Source organism: Thunnus albacares, chromosome 24, assembly GCF_914725855.1.
Source record: "Thunnus albacares chromosome 24, fThuAlb1.1, whole genome shotgun sequence".
In the NCBI taxonomy this organism is placed as follows: Eukaryota; Metazoa; Chordata; class Actinopteri; order Scombriformes; family Scombridae; genus Thunnus; species Thunnus albacares.
This window is the reverse complement of record NC_058129.1, coordinates 11,161,911-11,186,313: the sequence shown is the minus strand read 5'-3', so window position 1 is coordinate 11,186,313 and position 24,403 is coordinate 11,161,911. Positions and strand designations below refer to the sequence as shown.

The 24,403-nt window shown below is 36.5% G+C and overlaps 2 protein-coding genes, 1 long non-coding RNA gene and 1 other non-coding gene across 8 annotated transcripts in view; 1 reads left to right on the top strand and 3 right to left on the bottom strand.

Moving 5' to 3' along the window:
• LOC122976345 (OX-2 membrane glycoprotein-like) overlaps positions 1-24,403 on the bottom strand; it is a 65,233-nt gene that overhangs the window by 36,953 nt on the left and 3,877 nt on the right. Inside the window, exons 2-6 of one of the 3 annotated variants that reach the window (XM_044344782.1) lie at positions 13,687-14,028; positions 13,101-13,175; positions 7,363-7,596; positions 7,254-7,283; positions 7,055-7,148 (exon numbers count right to left, since the gene is read on the bottom strand). In XM_044344782.1, the coding sequence (XP_044200717.1) occupies positions 7,055-7,148; positions 7,254-7,283; positions 7,363-7,596; positions 13,101-13,175; positions 13,687-14,028 (775 nt within the window). Of the gene's footprint in view, positions 1-2,772; positions 2,864-3,055; positions 3,347-3,833; positions 4,176-5,218; positions 5,872-7,054; positions 7,149-7,253; positions 7,284-7,362; positions 7,597-11,734; positions 12,381-12,866; positions 13,176-13,686; positions 14,029-24,403 lie in introns of those variants that run through there. The other 2 variants (XM_044344781.1, XM_044344783.1) reach the window with 2 other exon arrangements.
• The window catches only part of LOC122976362 (OX-2 membrane glycoprotein-like), a 49,198-nt gene continuing 35,779 nt past the window's right edge, over positions 10,985-24,403 (bottom strand). For 2 of the 3 annotated variants that reach the window (XM_044344806.1, XM_044344808.1), the window contains one exon: positions 22,759-22,846. In XM_044344806.1, coding sequence (XP_044200741.1) covers positions 22,774-22,846 — 73 coding nt within the window. In that variant the 3' untranslated portion in view covers positions 22,759-22,773. Of the gene's footprint in view, positions 11,233-22,758; positions 22,847-24,403 lie in introns of those variants that run through there. The other variant, XM_044344807.1, reaches the window with a different exon arrangement.
• LOC122977973 lies at positions 19,020-19,138 on the top strand. Its single transcript, XR_006402186.1, has one exon. It is a non-coding gene; the product is annotated as a 5S ribosomal RNA (ribosomal RNA).
• Positions 23,027-23,376, bottom strand: LOC122976400. Its single transcript, XR_006400929.1, has 3 exons — positions 23,324-23,376; positions 23,218-23,247; positions 23,027-23,112 (listed from the first exon to the last, which is right to left on the bottom strand). It is a non-coding gene; the product is annotated as an uncharacterized LOC122976400 (long non-coding RNA).

Below are 24,403 nucleotides of genomic sequence, written 5' to 3'. Positions count from 1 at the left end.
TGCATTATTTATTAATATAAACTGTTGTGTTACTGCATTGACTGTTGTTACTGGAGTTGTCCTTGGATTCATCCTCAGAAAAATTCTGTCCAGCTGAAAAGTTCTCCCTAAAGTGTTTTTAAACCTTGTAAAATGATGTGGTTTTGTTGGAGAGCACAGAAGAGCTGGTGTGTGTGTGTGTTTGGTGTGTCACTAACTCTGATATCTCTTCTTATTTAAAGAAACTGTTAAAGAACAGACACATCTGGATCATCTGTATGTAAATCTCCCAGCTCTTTGGTGAGTAATGTACTTTCTGATCAGAGGACTGTGTGAGTGGATTTGAACCTTGAAAAGTGGAGGTTTCAGTAAATGTAGTGACTCAGTGTCTCAACTATTGTTCAATATAATTAAGTCAGACTTTGAAAGGCATCATGCATTCAAATTCTGATCTTTTTTTATAGGACCGAGATGACCCAGATGACCCCTACACAAGCCTTCAGCAGCCAGCAAATAATCTCTACCAAACTATCTCCTCAATACACCATCAACATGACGCCAAGACAAATTCAGCCACAATATAATGGAGCTGGATGATCAGAAAATAGATGGAAGAGAAACTGATCCAAGTTGGGAAATCTATGAAAACACTTGAACCAAAATTCAAGAACATAAATTTGTAACATCTGATATTGTCTCTCTAAATATTGCAGAGATTGCAGTATCAGAGGTTTTCTTGACACCATGATAACTGTTTAATTTCTGACTTACAAGAGAAATAAATTCACCCGCCTCTCTACTTTTCTCGTCATCACACTGTAAGAAAACACAGGACACAGCAGTCTTGCTGCACATCCAACTTCTGCACCGTTTTAATGGAAACCAGACAGCACAGCTGTAGTGGTGACGGTGACTGTACCGTTGGTGTTGGTGACACTGACTGTGCTGTTGTGAGAGAAGTAGAGGTCTTGTTGTGGGACATTCAGAGTTACTGTGGGAGCAGGACGACCTGTGGCCGAGCAGGACACAACTGTCTCTTCAGTAGAGTTTGATTCTCTGATTTGTAGAATGGGTTCATGCAGCTCTGCAAAGACAACACATTAAAAAAATACAGTTTCACATGAATTCATTTCTTACAAAGACATCAGCTTTGACATGATAATTCTCCAGGGGAAATGTGTTTAATACTGGAATTACATAATCCAGTTTGATGATTATGGAAATGTCTTTAATAATGCAGAATAATGCAGTTTTTACAGCTGCACTGATTAGTAGATTAATTGATCGATTTCAGCAGAAACGCCAAAAATTCACTGGTTCCAGCTTCATAAATGTGAATATATCTGATATTAAAGTAAATGTTTTTGGGTTTTTTTGACATTTCATGGAGAATATGATAAATTGAGAAAATAATCAACAGATTAATTGATAATGAAAATAAGTTTCAGACCTAGTCCTCACCATAGATAAACAGAAATTAAATTTACCTGCGGACAGATGATAGTCTCCCAAAAACAAGCTTGGTTCCCAGTCTGTGAGGTGTTCCTGTTCTACAGGTAATGTGAAACTGGAGCAGAATAATCCATGGTTACTACATAAAACTACGACCGACCAGTGTTGAGTTCCTGCTGCCTCATTTCAGTCCCTGATCTCTCATAATGCCTCAACTCTTCGCCAGTACATTTGAGGTCAGTGGGACCTCTGGTGTCCATGTTGTGCAATCACATCCAACCGTTTTACCACACATTATTAACCACAGTATGAGGGTTTGATAGTTGCAGTTTTACCTTTTAATAAGAGAATAAATCATCATAGCTATTTGCCACAGCTCATCTGGCTCCAAAATCTTATAATAACACTCCTAATTTCACCAAAAATGATCCTTTTAGACATTGTGTGAATTTTTATTTACAGATATTAAATATATTCAAGTGGCAATTTATTAAAAATCTACACGAATGACAGAAACAGAACAAAAACAAAAAGAAGCAACGGTAAATATACATTAAATACAACATTTTCACATGATAAAAACAAGTTAATAATTCAAATGACAGAAAACAACAACAGGTGGTTTGGTTTTGCAAATGCATGACATATAACATTTACTGGTCAAAGTGGAATGAGAGTAGTTCTTGCTGAGCTTAAAATCATCCAAATACTTCTCAAAGTCACAGTTTTCATATGAAAATAAAGAACTGTTCAAAGATTGTTTTTGCTTTTCATTAAAAAAAAAACAAAAACAAATATATATCAGTAACATTTACAACTAGTAATCTAATAAATTTCGTCTCCTTGTTGTCAAATATAACTTCTTGAACCTTCAAATCTTCAAACATCCGTTGTCTGAACACGCCTGAAAAAAGCACATTAATACAAGTTTGCATCACTTTTTCTTTAATAAAACAAGTACTTAATGGTCCAAAAAAGAGAACATGTTTTGTAATGATAGTAAAACTCTCTGAGACAAATTTGCAACTTTGGGCTACAAAAATAAAACTGATTTGACAAAGAGGCAAGTTAGTGAGAATCAAAACAAGTGACAATACACAACAGGATGGAGGCTGATCAGAAATAATTAGGAATACATGATAAATATATGCAGGTGAATGATGATAGTATGAAAGTGTGTTACTCATAAGTGTTTGTAATTGTTGCTCTGGGCGTCTCATTCATCTCTGAGTCCCTGTGTGACAAACTGAAGGATTTAAGAAAAGTTAAAGCTGAACAAACATTCATTTCAATATTAACTCAGACACAAGTATTACAATAGATATCGACTGAAAGACTTACCTGTTGTTATATTTTCGTTTAAGCAGGACAGCGATGACTGCAGCAACACAACCACAGGCCAATACCACAAACACAATGATCACAGTGGAATCTGAGAAAAAAAGGAACATTTGTCATATGGAGCAACATTGATTACGCAAATATAAAATGGGAAGTGGATGTTCATGACAGGAGACCATGTGAACATTATCTGAATCACAGTTCAGTGAATAAGAAACAAAAACATCAGAATCATAAAGTAATTATGAATCTATAAATTGGTGGTTTTTGAAGTGTTTCTCACCATCAGCAGGAATTGTCTTAAACACCTGAATTTCAGGGACTGAAAGCAGTCGTGCTGCACATCCAACTTTTGCACCGTTTCCATGGAAACCAGACAGCACAGCTGTAGTGGTGACGGTGACTGTACCGTTGGTGTTGGTGACACTGACTGTGCTGTTGTGAGAGAAGTAGAGGTCTTGTTGTGGGACATTCAGAGTTACTGTGGGAGCAGGACGACCTGTGGCCGAGCAGGACACAACTGTCTCTTCATTAGAGTTTGATTCTGTGATTTGTAGAATGGGTTCATGCAGCTCTGCAAAGACAAAACATTAAAAAATATCACATGGAGCAAGTTGTTAAAAAAATCAACTAGTTTGCTGATTTTCTCTGTTTTATAACATTATAAATCAAATATATTTGAGCTTTAGACTGAATAAAACAAGTATTTTAAGAAATCTTTGGGTTCTTGGACATTATGATGAGCAGTTGTCTCTGATTCCTACATTTCATTTCAGAAATTGAGGAATTTGATATAATTTTAATATAATTGAAATATCATGACCATCATGTCTTCTTACATTTGGGAAGAAAATTAACTTTTATGACAGTTGGATGCAAAATGTGTGAAATACAGAGTATGTACAACATGCTTTTAGTGGTTTGAAGTATTTGTATTTCATGGCAAAATGACGGCAAGCAGACAATTTAACAGCCATCATTTCTAACTGCCATCAATGTGAATCAAGTTAAAACTGTAATTCACCACAAATATATCTTCAAAAGTGAAGAAAGGAGCTCACCATAGAGTTGGAGGCAGGTTCTGCCTGTCAGAGAACCATCAGGATACGTGTTAAACAAACAGAGATAGCAGCCTTCATCCTGCTCCATCACCTTCCTGATAACTATGGAGCAGTTCTGCAGTCCAGCATCTTTAAACTCCACTTTCCCCTGAAAACCATCATTCACTGTTTGTCCAAAGTATTTGTTGTAGCTGCCAAGATCCTTCTTCTTCCCCTCAGGTGAAAGTTTCTGCCATGTGACCTGAAGAACATCTCTAGACTCCATGAGCTGACAGCTGAGATGGACATCTTCTCCTACTGCTGCCATCACAGTCTGCTGTGTTTGTATCACAGCTGTTAGACCTGCATGGAGGAAAAGAAATATGGGGTTTAAACTGTGTGTGAACTTTAGGTTGATGTGAACATTTCAACAAATCTTATTATAAATTGATACTTAACTGCTCAAAATGATTTATAATGTAATGGTGAAACTGCAACTCAGTGATTAAATATGATTTATTTCAGCAAATATAGTTTTGCTTTTCAAAGTAGGACAGGCTGCAGGTAAAGTACCAAACTTTATTATAGAGACTGAACAGTGATGTTAAAAATGAAAAAGAATGTGAGTCACTTTAAACTTCATGTTGACTCATAAATGTGTTGCTGGTTGGTTGTTGTGAACACAGATGTTGAAAATAGTCAGAGGAACATGTAGCTGTTTCTGAGACAGACTTATTTATTGTAATTAAATTTCTAATTAATTACCCATGTTGCTTTTTTGTCTTAGTTTGCTGTAAATAAAAACTGTCAGCAGCAAGAAACATTCACCTGTCGCACTTTTAATGTGGGAAACAAGAATAAGTTAGCAGGATTCAATAGTTCATCACAAAACATTCACTTTGGATTAGAAGTAAAAACACGCAGGAATCCTTCACGGTGCTTTAAAATTTAGCAGAATAATAATAAAAGTACAGACTACTGTAACATTTCTCTCTTACCTTTTGCAAAGATTCCCAAAACAAAAAAGATTTTCATGACTGCAGCTTGTGTCATCATTGCTGTAAGTTTCAACTCAACTACACTGATCTCTGTTGGTTTCAATGTAAAGACAAAAATCTATCTATGGTTATAAATAATCACATGAAGGGAACTGCGGTGACCATTTACTGACCAATTCTGGCTCTACAGTTGTCACGTCAGAGAAAAATTAAGCAAATAGGATGACAGCATAAAACGTGTCCAAGCCATGCAAGTAGATTTTGGAGGACTCTTAGGTCTTTACTCCAAATAATTTCTGTTTTGCAATCATCTTTGCAAATATTTATTCAGATCGTCTTGTCCCCGCAGAGAAAAACAATAGAATTACAAAATATATTGACACATTTACAAACAAAACTAATACTTACCTTGTCTAATTTTCCAAGACAGTTCACACAACGTCCACGTCCTCCTGTCTGTCCTCCCTTTTTCTTGTTTAACTCCGTTTGTTTGTGGTGGTTCTGTGTCCTCTTGAAATGTCACCCAAACGTTAACTCGTAATGTTAATATCATTAACATTACTATCACTAGAATAGATATAGTCCTACATAGATTTGTTTCTAAAATGTAATATAAAACAGCGCATTGGTCTCAAAGTGTCCCACGGAGCAAAGAAACAATTCGGTAACATCCGGTTTCTTTCATTCTTTTTTTTTTTTTTTTTTGCGGAAGATCCTGTGTTTCGTGCAAAGTGTCAGGCTTTAACAGTGTTAACAGAGTTAAAAATACACAGGAATCCACCACACTGCTTTCAATTTCAGCAATTTCAGCAATTTCAGACTTCTATAAAAGTACAGACTGCTGTAACATCTCTCTCTTACCCATGAAGAAAAGAAACAATCTGCTTAACAGAAGCCAGTCAGGAGGAACAACAACATCACATCAGGTAAAGGCACTTTACTTTACAGTTCAAAGTTCAAGTTATCAGGCAAACAGGTGAGAACAGGTGAGCAGACCAGTGGAGAAGTCTGAGGCCACCTGGTGGTCAGGTGATGAATGGCAGAGAATGGAAGGTTCAATGTCGATGTAAGAGGTCTTGAGAAGTAAGAAGGAGGCTGGAGGCTGAGACAGAGACAGAAAGGACTAAATGAGCAGGACTGAGACAGTAGTTGTGACAGAGGGACAAAACCAAAAGTTATAACCATTTCACTTTAAAAAAATTGATGAGGCAACAATAAATTGGTGTAAAACAATATATCAGAATTATATTATAAATGTTACAAAATACTTGGTAAAGTTTAAAGTCCCAACAAACAGCAAGAAAGAAGAGAAACAAAGTCAAAGGAAACATTCAATTATTTATTTTGTCTTAAAAACTTTAAAATGTTATGACAAAAATATGGTAAAAAATAATACAAAAACATCAAAACCTCTGTGTACATTAATGTTTTTGATCTGGAGATATAAGATGAGAGATTCATCTTGTTCAGGACACTTTTTGGTTCTTTTACAATGTCTGAACATTTTACCAACACATGATTTGATGCAGCTTTGTTCAAATCTGACTGACTTCATATTGAAACTACAGTCTTTGTAGGTTGTTTGTCACTAAATAGACTTCTAATTGTAGAAGATGGTGGTTCTGGTTTCTCCTCTTTTGGATCTTTCTTCTAAGGTGACCATTTCCTGATCTGTTCGTTCTCCAGATTCACCGTCAGATAAAAACAAGACATGAGTCAGTTTCCACTCACATTATTACAATACGTCATACATATTTCTATCACTGAATGACTCTGACAGTTAACAGTTATGTGGATAAACAGGCTGACTATGAGTACACAATGGACCATGAAGAGTAAAGTGCATCAGAATCAGCTTCATGTATAAATAACACATTAGTTAGAGAGATATAGAGACAGAAAGGAACTTAAATACTAACCCTAACCATAACAGACAAAGGGAAGACAGATTAAATAATTTTCTGAAGAAGCAATTAATAATAAATATAAACAAGTGAATAATTATGAAATTGTCTTACTCATCAGGGTCTTCGATTGGTTCTTGTGTCATTTCCATCTCCTCAGCATCCCTGTGTGACAGACTGAAGGATTTAAGAACATTTATATATTATTTATTTATAGGTGTTGTCTGTATAGATTCTTTAAGTTCTGTGTTTCCTCTTAATGTCAATAAATTATTACCATATTAACTGTGAGACACTGGTATCACAACAAGACAGATATTGAGTTGAAAGTTGAAATTACCTGTTCTTATGTTTACGTCTGAGCAGGACAGTGACGACTACAGCAACACAAACAACGACCACTGCTGTGATCAATGTAATGATCAAAGTGAAATCTATGAGAAAAAGAGGAAAACATGTGATATGAACACTAAACATTCATAAAGCAACTACAGTTTAAATGTGAATTTTGACTTGAGACAACTTTAAGGTTAACTTACTCTTATTGGATCCAGATTCATCATCAAAACCTGAAGAAAGAAAAACAAATATCAGAATCATAAAGTGATAATCAGTTTATAAATCTGTGGTTTTGGAAGTGTTTCTCACCATCAGCAGACGATTGTTTCACTGCAGGAATCGTCTTAAACACCTGAATTTCAGGGACTGAGAGCAGTCGTGCTGCACATCCAACTTGTGCACTGTTTCCATGGAGACCAGACAGCACAGCTGTAGTGGTGACGGTGACTGCACCATTGGTGTTGGTGACACTGACTGTGCTGTTGTGAGAGAAGTAGAGGTCTTGTTGTGGGACATTCAGAGTTACTGTGGGAGCAGGACGACCTGTGGCCGAGCAGGACACAACTGTCTCTTCAGTTCAATTTTTAAAGACCACGCTATGATGCAATTCAAAAAAGTTTTCCTTCTAGCGTCATTATTTACATCACATATCCCGAGTTATGTTGTTATTTGCTAAATTTCACATGTAAATGGCAATACAATGGTACAGTAACACTGCAAGTATTACTGAAAGCCTGTTGTGCATTAATAGAATTTATCTGTGGTAATTACATTTGTGCACAAACATTAATGAATGTTTTCCTCCTGAAACAATAAATGTGTTTACCTTTTCCTTTATACATTTGTAGTCACTAACTGGGATATAATAACCAGAGGTTGTGAACTTCGTTGTCTCTGGAGATATGAAGGATACACGAAGGGACTGTCAAACTTTTTAAAATGTATTCATGTTCCATGGAAATAAATTAAACTTCCTGTCCAAACCAGTTTTGTTGAAATAAAAAATGACACTAATTTCAAACATATAGGTAGATTTCATCATATATAATACTACACATACATATATAATAATACCAGATTTACTCCCAAGACTCTTTAGTTGCATTTCTTTTCTTTGTAAACATCTTTTCCTTTTGCATTCTTATGTTTATAAGCGGCTTGTTTTTTAGCAACATTCCCTGTAAATATGCAACATGTTACAATCAAATAAACACGTCTACTGTTTTCTAGACTAGAGAATGGTGTATTTGATCTAAATACAATGTAACCTTTAAGTTTTTAACATCTGCGTGGCAATATTAAATGTCTGTGTTAGTTTGAGCAGATTACTAGTAAATGTTTGTACAGGTTGTCGCACGGAACTTAACATTTGTACGCAGCGCCTCCATGACGAACACAACAGGCGTTGCAGGTCCTCAGTAAGTCAGCATCGATGCAGGTTCGCTGTTGGAGTTGACTTTTATTTGTAGTATTTGTTTTCCAGAACAAGTCATCTCATTTAGACGCGCATTTAGACGTGCATTAGTGTCCCCCATAAACTATTTCGGGCGCACTTTTAAACAATTTCTTATTCTACCTGTGAGTGTCGCAAGTGCTGAAAGATCCTTCTCAAAGGATCTGAACTTAAAGAGGCTGGTGTGGGATTTTGCTCATCGATACGCCAAAAGATGTGCGCCTGTAAGCAAACATATACTGTAGTCATATTGCTAAGATGAACGTGTGTTCAAAGTTGATGTGATCTTTGTTGCTCTGTTTGAGAAACTGATTTAAAAGAAAAGCTTGTTTTATGCCGGTGTCAGAGATCTGAGAACAACACACACTTACAACGATGTACGGAGAATATAGACTTTATTTTACACAGATGAGTTCATCAGACAACAGCGTGTTCTTAGTGGACCGAGGATAGGACTGGTGAAGCTATGACATAACCCTCCTTCAGACAGTCTTTCCCCCAGCTAACCAGCCTCCCATAGTAAACACATTCCCGCTCGCTCGGCTCTCATTTACCAGTTCGTCATCTCAGCGATCAAGACCAGCTGAGAACGATCAGCACACAGAGTCTGTCAGCGGCAACAGTTCAGATCAGGTGAAACCCATCAGTCTTTGATTAGTTGTCACAGCCTTCACAAGAAACTACAACCTAAGTTAACTACAGTATTATTCAAAACTATAGAGGCCAATTCAGTTTTCTTCCTTTTTTATATTTTGTTGTATATGATGTGAGAGGCTGAAAAACAAACATTTATATATGTTAAATATACATAATCCTTTCCTATATGCTATTTTGATGAAAGGATTTATGAGTAATACGATGTTGGCGATGTAAATGTTTCTGTTGCAGGTAAATCATAATAAAGTAATGAATTGTAGGCTACAGTAATTCTGATACCTGATGTGACAGATGAGAAACACTGACATGATTTTATTAAGCAGCAAGTTTCCGTCTGCAGTCTGCAAGACCACAACAAATTAGGCCCCCTTCTTATGTGTGTGTGACCCTCTGAGGGCTTTCTGGCTCTCATCTGTTTCTCATTGTGGTGTTCTTGTTTTCTTTCATCTGTTCAAATCTATTTTTAATTAGCCACTACGAAGAAAAAAAACAAACTTTGAAGCATAAGATATGATGTTCAATGAGCATTTAAAACGCAGAATTTGCATAAAGAATGAGGAGGACTAATTATTGACAGATCAAAACAATCTACAATTAAAAAATGAAAATGATAATTTATCACAACATTAAATTGATACATTTTATAATATTTTTATTCTCTGTGTATGTGCATTGGTGGTAATTATTCATCAAATCATTAAACAAATGGAAACAGACTTAAAACACTGATTTTTGTCATCTTGTGTCGAGTTCATCAGCTGCTCAACAGAGATGTGATGATTGATCAATGTAAATGAGCCTTTTCATTTTTTATGTTTTGGATCAAAATGTTGCTGTTTGTCATTTCACCACACTGGTGAGTTGAGGTGTCTGAACACCAAAAATTCTTCTCAGCAGGTGAAAAAGGAGAAAAGGAAAAACAGTGCAGAGTAGTGTGCGTGAAGCTCCTCCACTGCTGAGTACTAAATAACTAAATAACTGAAAGTGTTATTTGGCTTAAATGTCCAACTGTCATAAATATGTGGATGAGTGTGGACAGCAGGGTACTTTTCTTATCTATAAAGGAGATAAATCTGCATTACTAGCACAATCATACATTGAAGTTACTGACTTTTGCTGTGTATACCTACCTGTGGGCTATAACAATACATTTACTGCACATACTGGATGAATGTACAATTTGTCAGTGTCAATATTGGCAATATTTGAAATGTATGACTATCATGCTCTTCCTGCTATGTTGTCAGCATTATGCAGACAAGCTCAGAAGGGTAATTAGTGAAAGTATTATGTAAATGACCGTAAATGAGACAAATGTAACCAACTAGCTTCAGAGAACAGAAGAAAACTTTTCCACACTGTATGAAAATGCCACATATTCAGTTGTATACATCTCTATATGGCTCTGACATAGACTATCCTGGATTTAGTAACTTCATGTCTCAACACTTCCACAGTAAATCTGTATAAACAGCGACCTCCAGCGGCCATGATGTCAAATTGCTTATGAAAAAAATCTGCAGCAGACATTGAGGCACAGTTTGGAATGAATGACATTATAAAGAAAATGAAGATTTGATAGCTCCTTTATTGTTGTCTTCATTAGCATTAGAAGACATAATAGCAGTGGCAGCAGTAGCAGTAATACCAGTTTTAACCAACACTTTCCAAAAATCACAGAGGAAGGAGAAAAATGTTTCATGTCACACAAAGTCTAACATGTATCTGAGGATCTATCAATAAATGTCAATCTTGAAAATTACTAGATTGGAGCTTTCCTCTGATGGTTTCTTTATTTTGTTGCATGTTATTTTTTTTTTGACATTCAATGATCTGTAATTTCATCTCTGCTGCTACAAGGTTTGTGTGACAAAAAATAAAAAAGAAGGAAATGAGCAGCAGAGAATAGTGCAAAGAACAAAACCAGAATCTATTTAAATTTTTAGAAAAATATGGATGTATGAAAGAATAAATTGGTGTAAATCAACAAGAATTTACAAAATACGTGGTGGAATCACAAGGCAGAATTGTCATCACAGTCTGCTGTGTTTGTCTCAGAGCTGTTAGACCTGCATGGAGGAAAAGAAATATGGGTATAAGCTGTGTGTGAACTTTAGGTTGATGTGAAAACGTCAACACAGTTCCTGTTATAAATTTCTTTTTAACTCAACACAAAAAAATCTAACACCAAGTTAAGAGGAAGCAACAAAACCACTGCTTGATGAGAAATGAAGATTATGAGAAAGTATTCATGTTCAGAAATATTTAATATGTAATCAAGAAAAAATAAATTAAATGCTCATAGTTTTACAGAAAAACGTAGTCTTACAGGAATCATACACATTCACTATTTACATTCAGTGTAATTTCATCTTTGTCTTTGTCTATGACTATTTAAAAACCACAAGAGAAGTGACTTTACAAATTAATTTTGCCTCCTGGCTTGCATTTAGGATAGCTTTTTTCATGTTTGTTCAATGACTAATGTTAGCTGAGCTGACGCATCAGATAATAAGACAAAGTTACAAAAGAAAATTCTACATTACTAACTAGTTAAATACCTGTCATTCCCTAATATGTTATCACAGCCAGCGGTAAGTAATAGGAGTTTCTGAATGCACAAACCTAACTTTACTGTACTTCAACTTTTACTCTTCCCTGGCCTGGTGGGTTACTCAAATGGCTGAGATTGGCTGGATGACCAATCATGTTTCTAACACCTGCAGCTGCAACACGCCTGTCTGTGTATCCTCTTAATGTGAATAAACATGTTTTGTACTGATTGTAAAACTCTCTGAGACAAATTTGCAACTTTGGGCTACAAAAATAAAACTGATTTGACAAAGAGGCAAGTTAGTGAGAATCAAAATAAGTGACAATACACAACAGAATGGAGGCTGATCAGAAATAATTAGGAATACATGATAAATATATGCAAGTGAATAATGATAGTATGAAAGTGTGTTACTCATAAATGTTTGTAATTGTTGCTCTGGGCATCTCATTCATCTCTTAGTCCCTGTGTGACAAACTGAAGGATTTAAGAAAAGTTAAAGCTGAACAAACATTCATTTCAATATTAACTCAGACACAAGTATTACAATAGATATTGACTGAAAGACTTACCTGTTGCTATATTTTCGTTTAAGCAGGACAGCGATGACTGCAGCAACACAACCACAGGCCAATACCACAAACACAATGATCACAGTGGAACCTGAGAAAAGGAGGAGAATCCATGATTACTACATAAAACTACGACCGACCAGCGTCGAGTTTCAACTGCCTCATTTCACTCCCTGATCTCTCAAGACGCCTCAGCTCTTCGTCAGTACATTTGAGGTCAGTGGGACCTCTGGTGTCCATGTTGCGCAATTGCATCCAACCGTTTTACTTCACATTATTAACCACAGTATGAGGGCAGGACAGCGATGACTGCAGCAACACAACCACAGGCCAACACAACAAACACAATGATCACAGTGGAACCTGAGAAAAGGAGGAACATTTGTCATATGAAACAACATTCATAATGCAACTATCAAGTGGGAAGTGGATGTTAGTGACAGGAGACCACATGAATATTCACTAAATCACTGTTATCAGATTCATTTTCTTCATCAAAACCTGGAAAAAACAAAAACGTCAGAATCATAAAATAATTATTAATCTATAAATATGTGGTTTTGGAAGTGTTTCTCACCATCAGTTGGTGATGGTTTCACTGCAGGAATCTTCTTAAACACCTGAATTTCAGGGACTGAGAGCAGTCTTGCTGTACATCCAACCAGTGCACCGTTTCCATGGAAACCAGACAGCACAGCTGTAGTGGTGACGGTGACTGTACCGTTGGTGTTGGTGACACTGACTGTGCTGTTGTGAGAGAAGTAGAGGTCTTGTTGTGTGACATTCAGAGTTACTGTGGGAGCAGGACGACCTGTGGCCGAGCAGGACACAACTGTCTCTTCAGTAGAGTTTGATTCTCTGATTTGTAGAATGGGTTCATGCAGCTCTGCAAAGACAAAACTTTAAAAAATATCACATGGAGCAAGTTGCTGTTTTATAACATTATAAATCAACTATATTTGGGCTTTAGACTGAATAAAACAAGCATTTTAAGAAGTCTTTGGGTTCTTTGTCATTGTGACATAAGTTGCTTCTGTTTCCTGTGCACAAAATGCACAATAGGGCAGCATCTTTCATTTTTATGCCTTAAAGTACATTTCATTTCACAAACTGAGGAATTTGTTACAATGATAATATAATTTAAATATCATGACCATCTTGTCTTCTTACATTTGGGATATAATAAAAATCAGCTTTTATAACAGTTGGATGCAAAATGTTTGAAATGCAGAGTATGTACAACATGCTTTTAATGGTTTGAATTATTTGCATTTCATGGCAAACTGACATCAAACAGACAATTTAACAGCCATCATTTCTAACTGCCATCAATGTGAAACAAGTTGAAACTGTAATTCACCACAAATATGTCTTCAAAAGTGAAGAAAGGAGCTCACCATAGAGTTGGAGGCAGGTTCTGCCTGTCAGAGAACCTTCAGGATACGTGTTAAACAAACAGAGATAGCAGCCTTCATCCTGCTCCATCACCTTCCTGATAACTATGGAGCAGTTCTGCAGTCCAGCATCTTTAAACTCCACTTTCCCCTGAAAACCATCATTCACTGTTTCTCCAAAGTATTTGTTGTAGCTGCCAATATCCTTCTTCTTCCCATCAGGTGAAAGTTTCTGCCATGTGACCTGAAGAACATCTCTAGACTGCATGAGCTGACAGCTGAGATGGACATCTTCTCCTACTGCTGCCATCACAGTCTGCTGTGTTTGTATCACAGCTGTTAGACCTGCATGGAGGAAAAGAAATATGGGGTTTAAACTGTGTGTGAACTTTAGGTTGATGTGAACATTTCAGCACAATTTCTGTTATAGATTTCTACTTCAGGGCCTCTATTACAGCTACTTCCCTCCTTTACCATCTGGGTGATCAGCAGTTCAACACTAGTCCTGAAAAAGTAAACAAAATCCTCTTATGCACTAATGCATGAATGGAAATGTTGCTTTTTTGTCTTAGTTTGCTGTAAATAAAAACTGTCACCAGTAAGAAACATTCACCTGTCGCACTTTTAATGTGGGAAACAAGAATAAATTAGCAGGATTCAATATTTCTTCACAAAACATTCACTTTGGATTAGAAGTAAAACACACAGGAATCCTCCACGGTGCTTTCAATTTCAGCAGAAAAATGACTTCTGTAAAAGTACAGACTACTGTAACATCTCTCTCTTACCTTTTGAAAAGATTCCCAAAACAAAAAAGATTTTCATGACTGCAGCTTGTGTCATTATTGCTGCAAATTTGAACTCAACTACACTGATTTCTGTTGGTTTCATTGTAAAGACAAAAAGCTATCTATGGTCATAAATAATCACATTAAGGGAACTGCAGTGACCATTTACTGACCAATTCTGGCTCTACAGTTGTCACGTCAGCGAAAAATAAGCAAATGAGATGACAGCATAAAACGTGTCCAAGCCATGCAGGTGGATTTTGGCCTAAATGTGCACACTCAGCTACACCGCCCTTATTTTTAAATGTTTACATAGCTGTGAGGTTTACAGCCCTGCACGTCAAACATTGAACATATTTTAGATACTTAACACAACATGCGAAACTGTCTACATATTTAACTGTGGGACTCTTAGGTTTTTACTCCAAATAATTTCTGTTTTGCAGTCATCTATGCAAATATTTATTCAGATCTTCTTGTCCCAGCAGAGAAAAACAATAGAATTATAGAATATATTGACATTACAACAAAACTCATGCTTACCTTGTCTAATTTTCCAAGACAGTTCACACCGCGGCCACGTCCTCCTGAAACCTGTCTGTCCTGCACCTTAAGGACTTCTCATCCATATTGGCTTAAAATTTCAGATTGTAAACTCATTCTTGACCTTTGAAATATCACTTGACAAAACAACTGCTGTTAAATCCAGCATGTGTAATATGTGTATAATCGTACAATATTAAATCCTTTTTATGTAATAAAATGATAACAACGTGGTGTCTCAGTTATAGAAAATGTCCTGGTGACAGTTCACCAAACCAAGAACACGTCTGCATGACTCTTGTGACTCCATATTCTCCTTTTACTTTTTCTTTCAGTTTGGAAGCTGCGTAACAGGTTGTTGTACAATATGATCATGAGACTAAGAGACAGGAAAGAGTGTAAATTACAGACTAATAACACAACATAAAAGATTACATGACCAAGGAACATAGTTTAAGTTTGGGTCTTACTCCAACTAACTAAGACTTATATATCATTATAGTTATACTCACAAATATTTACATCATCAGTACTTTATTTTGTTATAAAACAGTGTTACAGTCATTATCTTGATGGAACAGATGACACAATAATATTAGATTAACCATGTAAGGTGCTCAACAGTGAAACAGCTTTAAAGCTTATTGAGAATGAGTTTGATACCTGGAGGATGAAACCTTACTCTGATTTGAATAAAGAGTACTCACAGGAATCATATCTGAACAGATATGGGTCACAGCCAGCTCTGTATTCAAGATATGTAAGTAAATTATACAAAATATACAAGTTCATCACTCCAAGAACACATCTGCATAACTGTGATTCCAGACTGTCCCTGTATTCAAATCAACATTTCTCCCACAATTTCTGTTTCTTCTTTAGCAACCAGATGATAACTCATTCAGAAGAACTATATCCAAAAGCAATATAAGACACACACAGCAAGTCATGATCCAAAAGAATTGAAACAGAACAACTCTGACAATCAACCATTTCTAATTATTTTAGAATAAGCTCATCAACGTGACTACATGTCCGACAACACCTAACTCTGAAGACTTTGACAAAGTGGTACTGTATTCTTCAAAGGAATGAAGGCCGGACTGTGTGTCGACTCTTCAAAAAGACCAGTTGAATGTGCTCACTTTTAAAAAGAGCAACAAGGACAAAGCGTGAAAATGTGCATCAGTGTTCAATAAAGTCTGTAAAGTGTTCAGTGTACTGAAGAGAACTGAACTGAACAAAGGATCCAAACACACTAAAACTGAAAACCAGGACTCAAAATACTAACAGAACTAACCAGGAGATGAGGTGCAGGTGGGGCAGAGAAACTCAAGTGAAGGGAGTGAGGAGATGAACAGGAGAACAGGTAAGAAGCTGATTGGCTGGAGAAAACACAGGGAGCAGGGCAGAGCCAACGAGACTGATGCAGGGCAGGTGTGGAGGGAAGAGCAGGCTGGGAGCACAGAAGAAAAAAACAACTGAAAACCCAACATACACATGAATATAACTTAAATACACAAGTCACACTTAGAAAACACAGCAAATAAACTTCAGCATCACATTGCAAACCTAGAAACCTTTACCTTAAAGACTAGAAACATAAATCACTGTTGACAGAAACATGAACCAATAAATCTGTCAAGCAGAGTGGTCTGCATATTAAGGCTGCATGTAACAACAAAAATAAACTGTTGTTCTGAGTTTCAGTTCACTTTTGCACTTAGTTTCTAGGAGGGTCAGTGTGTAGCAAGCAACAGTCCTCAGTCACATTTCCTTAAGAAAACAAGTAGTGTGAAAACAAACTCCAATTTCCTGTATAAGGGCCTTCTCCCACTAAGTCCAGTTCACAAACAGGGAAAAAGTCAGAGGTCATCTGGTGGACTGGTGGAGGGACATAGAGCCAGACTGGGACAGAACCATGACATGTTCATCCAGTCCACGTTTTGAGCAAACATGTATTTAAAAGTTTATCTGCAGTTTATACAAAGTTTCAGCCGACTGAGTTAATCAAATAAAGCAAATTCCCTCTTTGTGTCTCCACATAATGTTTTCCTGCTCAGCTGCAGTGGGAGTTTAGTAACATAAAGAAGGAATTTCACACTAAAAAGACTGTAACTTTGAAAGATATTGACTTGATTTGACTAATTGTGGTGGCTGGAGCTTCATATTAGCATCAAATAAACTTTTAAATACATTTTTACACAGAAGTAGAACTGAAAAATGTGACAATGATCATTTTTGCATCTGGCTATTGTTTTAGAACAAACTTGAAAAATTGTGAACGTGTCCTTTAAAGGCAGAGCCATCAGAGGTAGCAGTGACCCATTAAGCTTTGACTCCCTCTGCAGGTCGAGTGACAGTATGACATCTAACATTGTAAGTATGTTAGTCTTTCACACTGCAGACATGTTACTTGTCAACAGAAATCTAACTAATAATAATAATGGTCCCATCTCATATACTGTATGTGTGCCTGTGAGCTTTTATTAATGTTACTAGTTATGCATTTTCCAGCTGAATCCAAATATCTGCTGCATTATTGTGTTTTATCTATTTGTCTGGTCTGCAGGTGTTCACTTGCAAATGAAGTCCAGACTTCACAAAGATGCTTTCACATTTCCTTCTATACTGCATGAAGCAGATCCAAGTGGATAAAAGGACAAATGTCACAACAGATTCTTCAGTTTCTGATCACATCGGTATCTTAAAACTACTCCACACTAAACTTCTCACTCCCTCAAACACTGTAAACTTTCTCTTTCACTTTCATCATTTAAATCTTGCTAATGACGGAGTTTACAGTTTTTTTCTGAATGCTTAAACACTAACAGTGATTCTTGAAGCACTATGTCTGAAACCATTAACACTTGTAATCAATGCATTTACCAAGTGTGCCAAACTGAAAACACGTTCTCTGCTTTACACTCAGTTTGCAGTTTATTAACACACTTCTAGCAAAACTGTAAACATTGGTCTCTACATTGCACTATTTTGACAGTTGCCTTTCCACAATGAAAACACTTTTAGATAATGAGTTCACTTACAAATCAGATCTTGAACAATATAAATAGGCCATAGGTAAACATTTGGTTTGGACAACAATGGAGGCCAATATTGGACAGAGAGTCATGTCAGGAGTGGATGCGACACTACAGGCGACACCTTTACGCGTGTTTACTACATGTATGACAAAACTTTATTGCAAACTGCTGCCCTGCACACAGAAAAAGCAAAAGCCACAAGTGTTTTTCATTTATACCATCAGTGTGTAGTTTGTGCTTCATGTGCTTATTATGGTTTTGTTACTGTATTAATGCAAAAACACTATTTTTTAAAACAGTTTGAGGAGTTTTGCAAGAATTGTTTGCTTTTGCGAGAGATGTATAATGTTTTGCTGGTTTGCTGTAAGGTTTTGTGGTTAAATAGCCTGTAGTTTTAAAGATAGTGCCTAAACAATCAGAAAAAAACTGTAACAAGGCTCATGTGAAGACCACAAGGTGTCAGTGATGTGCTGAAAGGGTTACATTCAATGGATCTCCAAAGCATTCACACCTGTGATAAAGAAACTGCATTCACATGACTTTATTCTTTTATTTATTTAATATAACAGTGCAACATCTTCAGCTTCCGAGATCAGACGAGAACGGGCGTGTTCAGGGTGGTATGGCCGTAAGCGAGAGAAACACACACACACACAGACACACAGACACACACACACACACACACACACACACACACACACACACACACACACACACACACACACACACACACACACACTATTTATACATGATGTAACATCATGTATTCTTCTGTTTATATGTTATCTGTAGACATTATTATATAACACACAGTCTTTATCATTCTTGTTAATGTTGGGGGATTGTATCAGTGTAATTAGAGGTTCCTGCTCAGAAAATACACGTATGTCTTTCACTACATAAACCCACACAGATGGGGGTCGGGACATCAATAAAAGACTAGTTTGTCTGCGTTACCTTCGCTCACGGCCATACCACCCTGAACACGCCCGATCTCGTCTGATCTCGGAAGCCAAGCAGGGTCGGGCCTGGTTCGTACTTGGATGGGAGACCGCCTGGGAATACCAGGTGCTGTAAGCTTTTTCACTTCTCTTTGCAAACTGCAGGGGGCGCTGCTGGGCTTTTATGAACACAGTTCTATCACTGAATGACTCTGACAGTTAACAGTTATGTGGATAAAGAGGCTGACTAAGAGTACACAATGGACCATGAAGAGTAAAGTGCATCAGAATCAGCTTCATATCATCTTCTGAAGAAGCAATTAATAATGAATATGTACAAGTGAATACAATTGTAAACAAAAGTTTGAACAACCCTCGACAAATAACATATTTTGGTGATTTTTTTAATTGAAAAGATGTAAACAGTCTCTCTAGGATATGGAACATAAAACACAATATTTTCAGCTAACATTAATGCATACCAGATGAAAAATAATACAAACATAATTGGGGCATGTGTAAATGTTTGGACACCCTCAGAGTTCAAAAGTCTCAGATTCTTTTTACAAGGTCCCCAAGACCTTAATCGGCTTGTCAGGCCTGAGAGTTGTCAACAAATGTCAGCTGGTTCCAGTTTCAAAGCTTTACAAATACTCTGAGTCTTCAAACCTTGTACCAACACTCAGCAGCCATGAGTTCCTTTAAGCAGCTGTGTAAGACTCTGAAAATGAAAGTTATTGATGCCCACAATGCAGGAGAAGGCTACATAAAGATAGCAAAGCTTGCAGTTTCCACAGTGTGAAATGTAATTAAGAGATGGCAATTTAGGGGAACTGTGGGGGTCAAGATGAGACTTGGAAGAAAGGCTTGAAGAAAAAACTCAAAGAGAACTGCTCATATGCTGGTCATAAAGGCAAATCAAAAACCCCATTTCACTGCAAAAACCTGCAGGAAGATTTAGCAAACTCAAGAGTGGTGGTGCACCATTCGGCTGTGCAGCGATGCACAAACAAGACCTTCATGGAGGAGTCAGTAGAAGAAAACCTGACCTGTGTCCTCATCATCAAATCCAACATCAAAAGTTTGCAACAGAACTTGCACAAAGGCCTGATGGGTTTTGGAAAGAAGTGCTGTGGACCGATGAAGTTCAAATAAAACTTTCTAGCCACAATCAGTAAAGGCATGTTTGGAGAAAACAAGGAGCAGCATTTCATGAAAAGAACACCTTGCCAGCTGTTAAGGATGGAGATGGATCTATCATGCTTGTGTGTGTTGCTGCCAGTGGCACAGTAAACACAGCACAGGTGAAGAGTGGATTCAACTAAATACCAGCAAATTCTGAAAGCAAACATCACGCCATCCAAACTTTTTCACATGCCACAATAATGTTTTAATTTTATTTTTTTTTTCAATTTATGCATAAAAAGTATCTAATGTTTGCCCAAAATATTGTGTTATATGATCCATATCCTAGAGAAGCTGTTTACATCTTTTCTATTAAAAAAATCACCACAATATGTAATTTGTTAAGGGGTGCCCAAACTTTTGTTTACAACTGTAATTATGAAATTGTCTTAGTCTGGAGAAGGGTCTTTGATTGGTCTCCTCAGCGTCCCTGTGTGACAGACTGAAGGATTTAAGAACATTTATATATTATTTATTTATAGGTGTTGTCTGTATAGATTCTTTAAGCTCTGTGTATTTTCTTAATGTCAATAAATTATTACCATATTAACTGTGAGACACTGGTATCACAACAAGACAGATATTGAGTTGAAAGTTGAAATGACCTGTTCTTGTGTTTATGTCTGAGCAGGACAGTGACGACTACAGCAACACAAACAACGACCACTGCTGTGATCAATGTAACGATCAAAGTGAAATCTATGAGAAAAAGAGGAAAACATGTGATATAAACACTAAACATTCATAAAGCAACTACAGTTTAAATGTGAATTTTGACTTGAGACAACTTTAAGTTTAACTTACTCTTAATGGATCCAGATTCATCATTATAACCTGAAAAATGAAACCTAATCAGAGTCATAAAGTGATAATCAGTTTATAAATCTGTGGTTTTGGAAGTGTTTCTCACCATCAGCAGATGATCATTTCACTGCAGAAATAGTCTTAAACACCTGAATTTCAGGGACTGAGAGCAGTCGTGCTGCACATCCAACTTGGTGTTAGACTTAAAAATACACAGGAATCCTCCACGGTGCTTTCAATTTCAGCAGAAAAAGTGACTTCTGTAAAAGTACAGACTACTGTAACATCTCTCTCTTACCTTTTAGAAAGACACTGTGTGTCATTGTTGCTGCAAGTGGCAAAGTTTGTTGAACAAACTTCTTTATGAAATGCTGATTTGTTCAAAAAATACGGTATAAACAGTGTGTTACATCTGAAAGTGTCCCCTGAAGAAAAGAAACAATCCGCTTAACAGAAGCCAGTCAGGAGGAACAACAACATCACATCAGGTAAAGGCACTTTAACAGTTCAAAGTTCAAGTTATCAGGCAAACAGGTGAGAACAGGTGAGCAGACCAGTGGAGAAGTCTGAGGCCACCTGGTGGTCAGGTGATGAATGGCAGAGAATGAAAGGTTCAATGTCAATGCAAGAGGTCTGGAGAAGTAAGAAGGAGGCTGGAGGCTGAGACAGAGACAGAAAGGACTAAATGAGCAGGACTGAGACAGTAGTTGTGACACAAAAACACATCTAACACCAAGTTGAATAAACATATATATAAATATACATATAAAAATATTTACATAAAAAGACAAATACAAAGTAGAAAAGATAGTTTTATAGAAAAAACTCCATTTTTCCAGGAATAATACACATTCATTATTTACATTTAGTTTAATTTCATCTTTGGCAAAATTCATTTTATAAAGAATGCTAAAAAGAAAATAAGCAGTAAACAGTGCAAGGGACAAAACCAAAAGTTATAACCATTTTACTTTAAAAACTGATGAGACAACAATAAATTGGTGTAAAACAATATATCAGAATTATATTATAGATGTTACAAAATACTTGGTAGAGTTTAAAGTCCCAACAAACAGCAAGAAAGAAGAGAAACAAAGTCAAAGAAAACATTCAATTATTTATTTTGTCTTAAAAAGTTTAAAATGTTATGACAAAAATATGGTAAAAAATAATACAAAAACATCAAAACCTCTGTGTACATTAATCTTTTCGATCTGGAGATATAAGATGAGAGATTCATCTTGTTCAGGACACTTTTTGATTCTGTTACAATGTCTGAACATTTTAACAACACATGATTTGATGCAGCTTTGTTCAAGTCTGACTGACTTTGTATTAAAACTACAGTCTTGTAGATTATTTGTCACTAAATAGACTTTTAACTGTAGAAGATGATGGTTCTGGTTTCTCCTCTTTTGGATCTTTCTTCTCTGGTGACCGTTCCCTGATCTGTTCGTTCTCCAGATTCACCTTCAGATAAAAACAAGACATGAGTCAGTTTCCACTCACATTATTACAATACATCATACATATTTCTATCAATGAATTACTCTGACAGTTAACAGTTATGTGGATAAACAGGCTGACTATGAGTACACAATGGACCATGAAGAGTAAAGTGCATCAGAATCAGCTTCATGTATAAATAACACATTAGTTAGAGAGATATAGAGACAGAAAGGAACTTAAATACTAACCCTAACCCTAACCATAACAGACAAAGAGAAGACAGATTAAATAATTTTCTGAAGAAGCAATTAATAATAAATATAAACAAGTGAATAATTATGAAATTGTCTTACTTATCAGGGTCTTGGTCATCATTGGTTCTTGTGTCATCTCCATCTCCTCATCGTCCCTGTGTGACAGAATGAAGGATTTAAGAACATTTATATATTATTTATTTATAGGTGTTGTCTGTATAGATTCTTTAAGCTCTGTGTTTCCTCTTAATGTCAATAAATTATTACCATATTAACTGTGAGACACTGGTATCACAACAAGACAGATATTGAGATGAAAGTTGAAATTACCTGTTCTTATATTTACATATGACGACAGTGACAACTACAGCAACACAAACAACGACCACTGCTGTGATCAATGTAACGATCAAAGTGAAATCTATGAGAAAAAGAGGAAAACATGTGATATGAACACTAAACATTCATAAAGCAACTACAGTTTAAATGTGAATTTTGACTTGAGACAACTTTAAGTTTAACTTACACTTATCGGATCCAGATTCATCATCAAAACCTGAAAAATGAAACCTAATCAGAGTCATAAAGTGATAATCAGTTTATAAATCTGTGGTTTTGGAAGTGTTTCTCACCATCAGCAGATGATCGTTTCACTGCAGAAATTGTCTTAAACACCTGAATTTCAGGGACTGAGAGCAGTTGTGCTGCACATCCAACTTGTGCATCGTTTCCATAGAAACCAGACAGCACAGCTATAGTGGTGATGGTGACTGTACCGTTGGTGTTGGTGACACTGACTGTGCTGTTGTGAGAGAAGTAGAGGTCTTGTTGTGGGACATTCAGAGTTACTGTGGGAGCAGGACGACCTGTGGCCGAGCAGGACACAACTGTCTCTTCAGTAGAGTTTGATTCTCTGATTTGTAGAATGGGTTCATGCAGCTCTGCAAAGACAAAACATTAAAGAAATACAGTTTCACATGAATTCATTTCTTACAAAGACATCAGCTTTGACATGATAATTTTCCAGGGGAAATGTGTTTAATACTGGAATTACATAATCCAGTTTGACGATTATGGAAATGTCTTTAATAATGCAGAATAATGCAGTTTTTACAGCTGCACTGATTAGTAGATTAATTGATCAATTTCAGCACAAGTGCAAAAAATTCACTGGTTCCAGCTTCATAAATGTGAATATATCTGATATTAAACTAAATGTTTTTGGGTTTTTTGACATTTCATGGAGAAAATGATAAACTGAGAAAATAATCAACAGATGTTTCAATAATAAAAATAAGTTTCAGACCTAGTCCTCACCATGGAGAAACAGAAATTAAATTTACCTGCGGACAGATGATAGTCCCCCAAAAACAAGCTTGGTTCCCAGTCTGTGAGGTGTTCCTGTGTTACAGGTAATGTGAAACTGGAGCAGAATAATCCATGGTTACTACATAAAACTACGACCGATCAGTGTTGACTTCCTGCTGCCTCATTTCACTCCCTGATCTCTCAAAACGCCTCAACTCTTCATCAGTACATTTGAGGTCAGTGGGACCTCTGGTGTCCATGTTGCGCAATCACATCCAACCGTTTTACCTCACAGTATTAACCACAGTATGAGGGTTTGATAGTTGCAGTTTTACCTTTTAATAAGAGAATAAATCATCACAGCTTCTTGTCATAGCTCTATAACCTTATGATAACACTCTTGA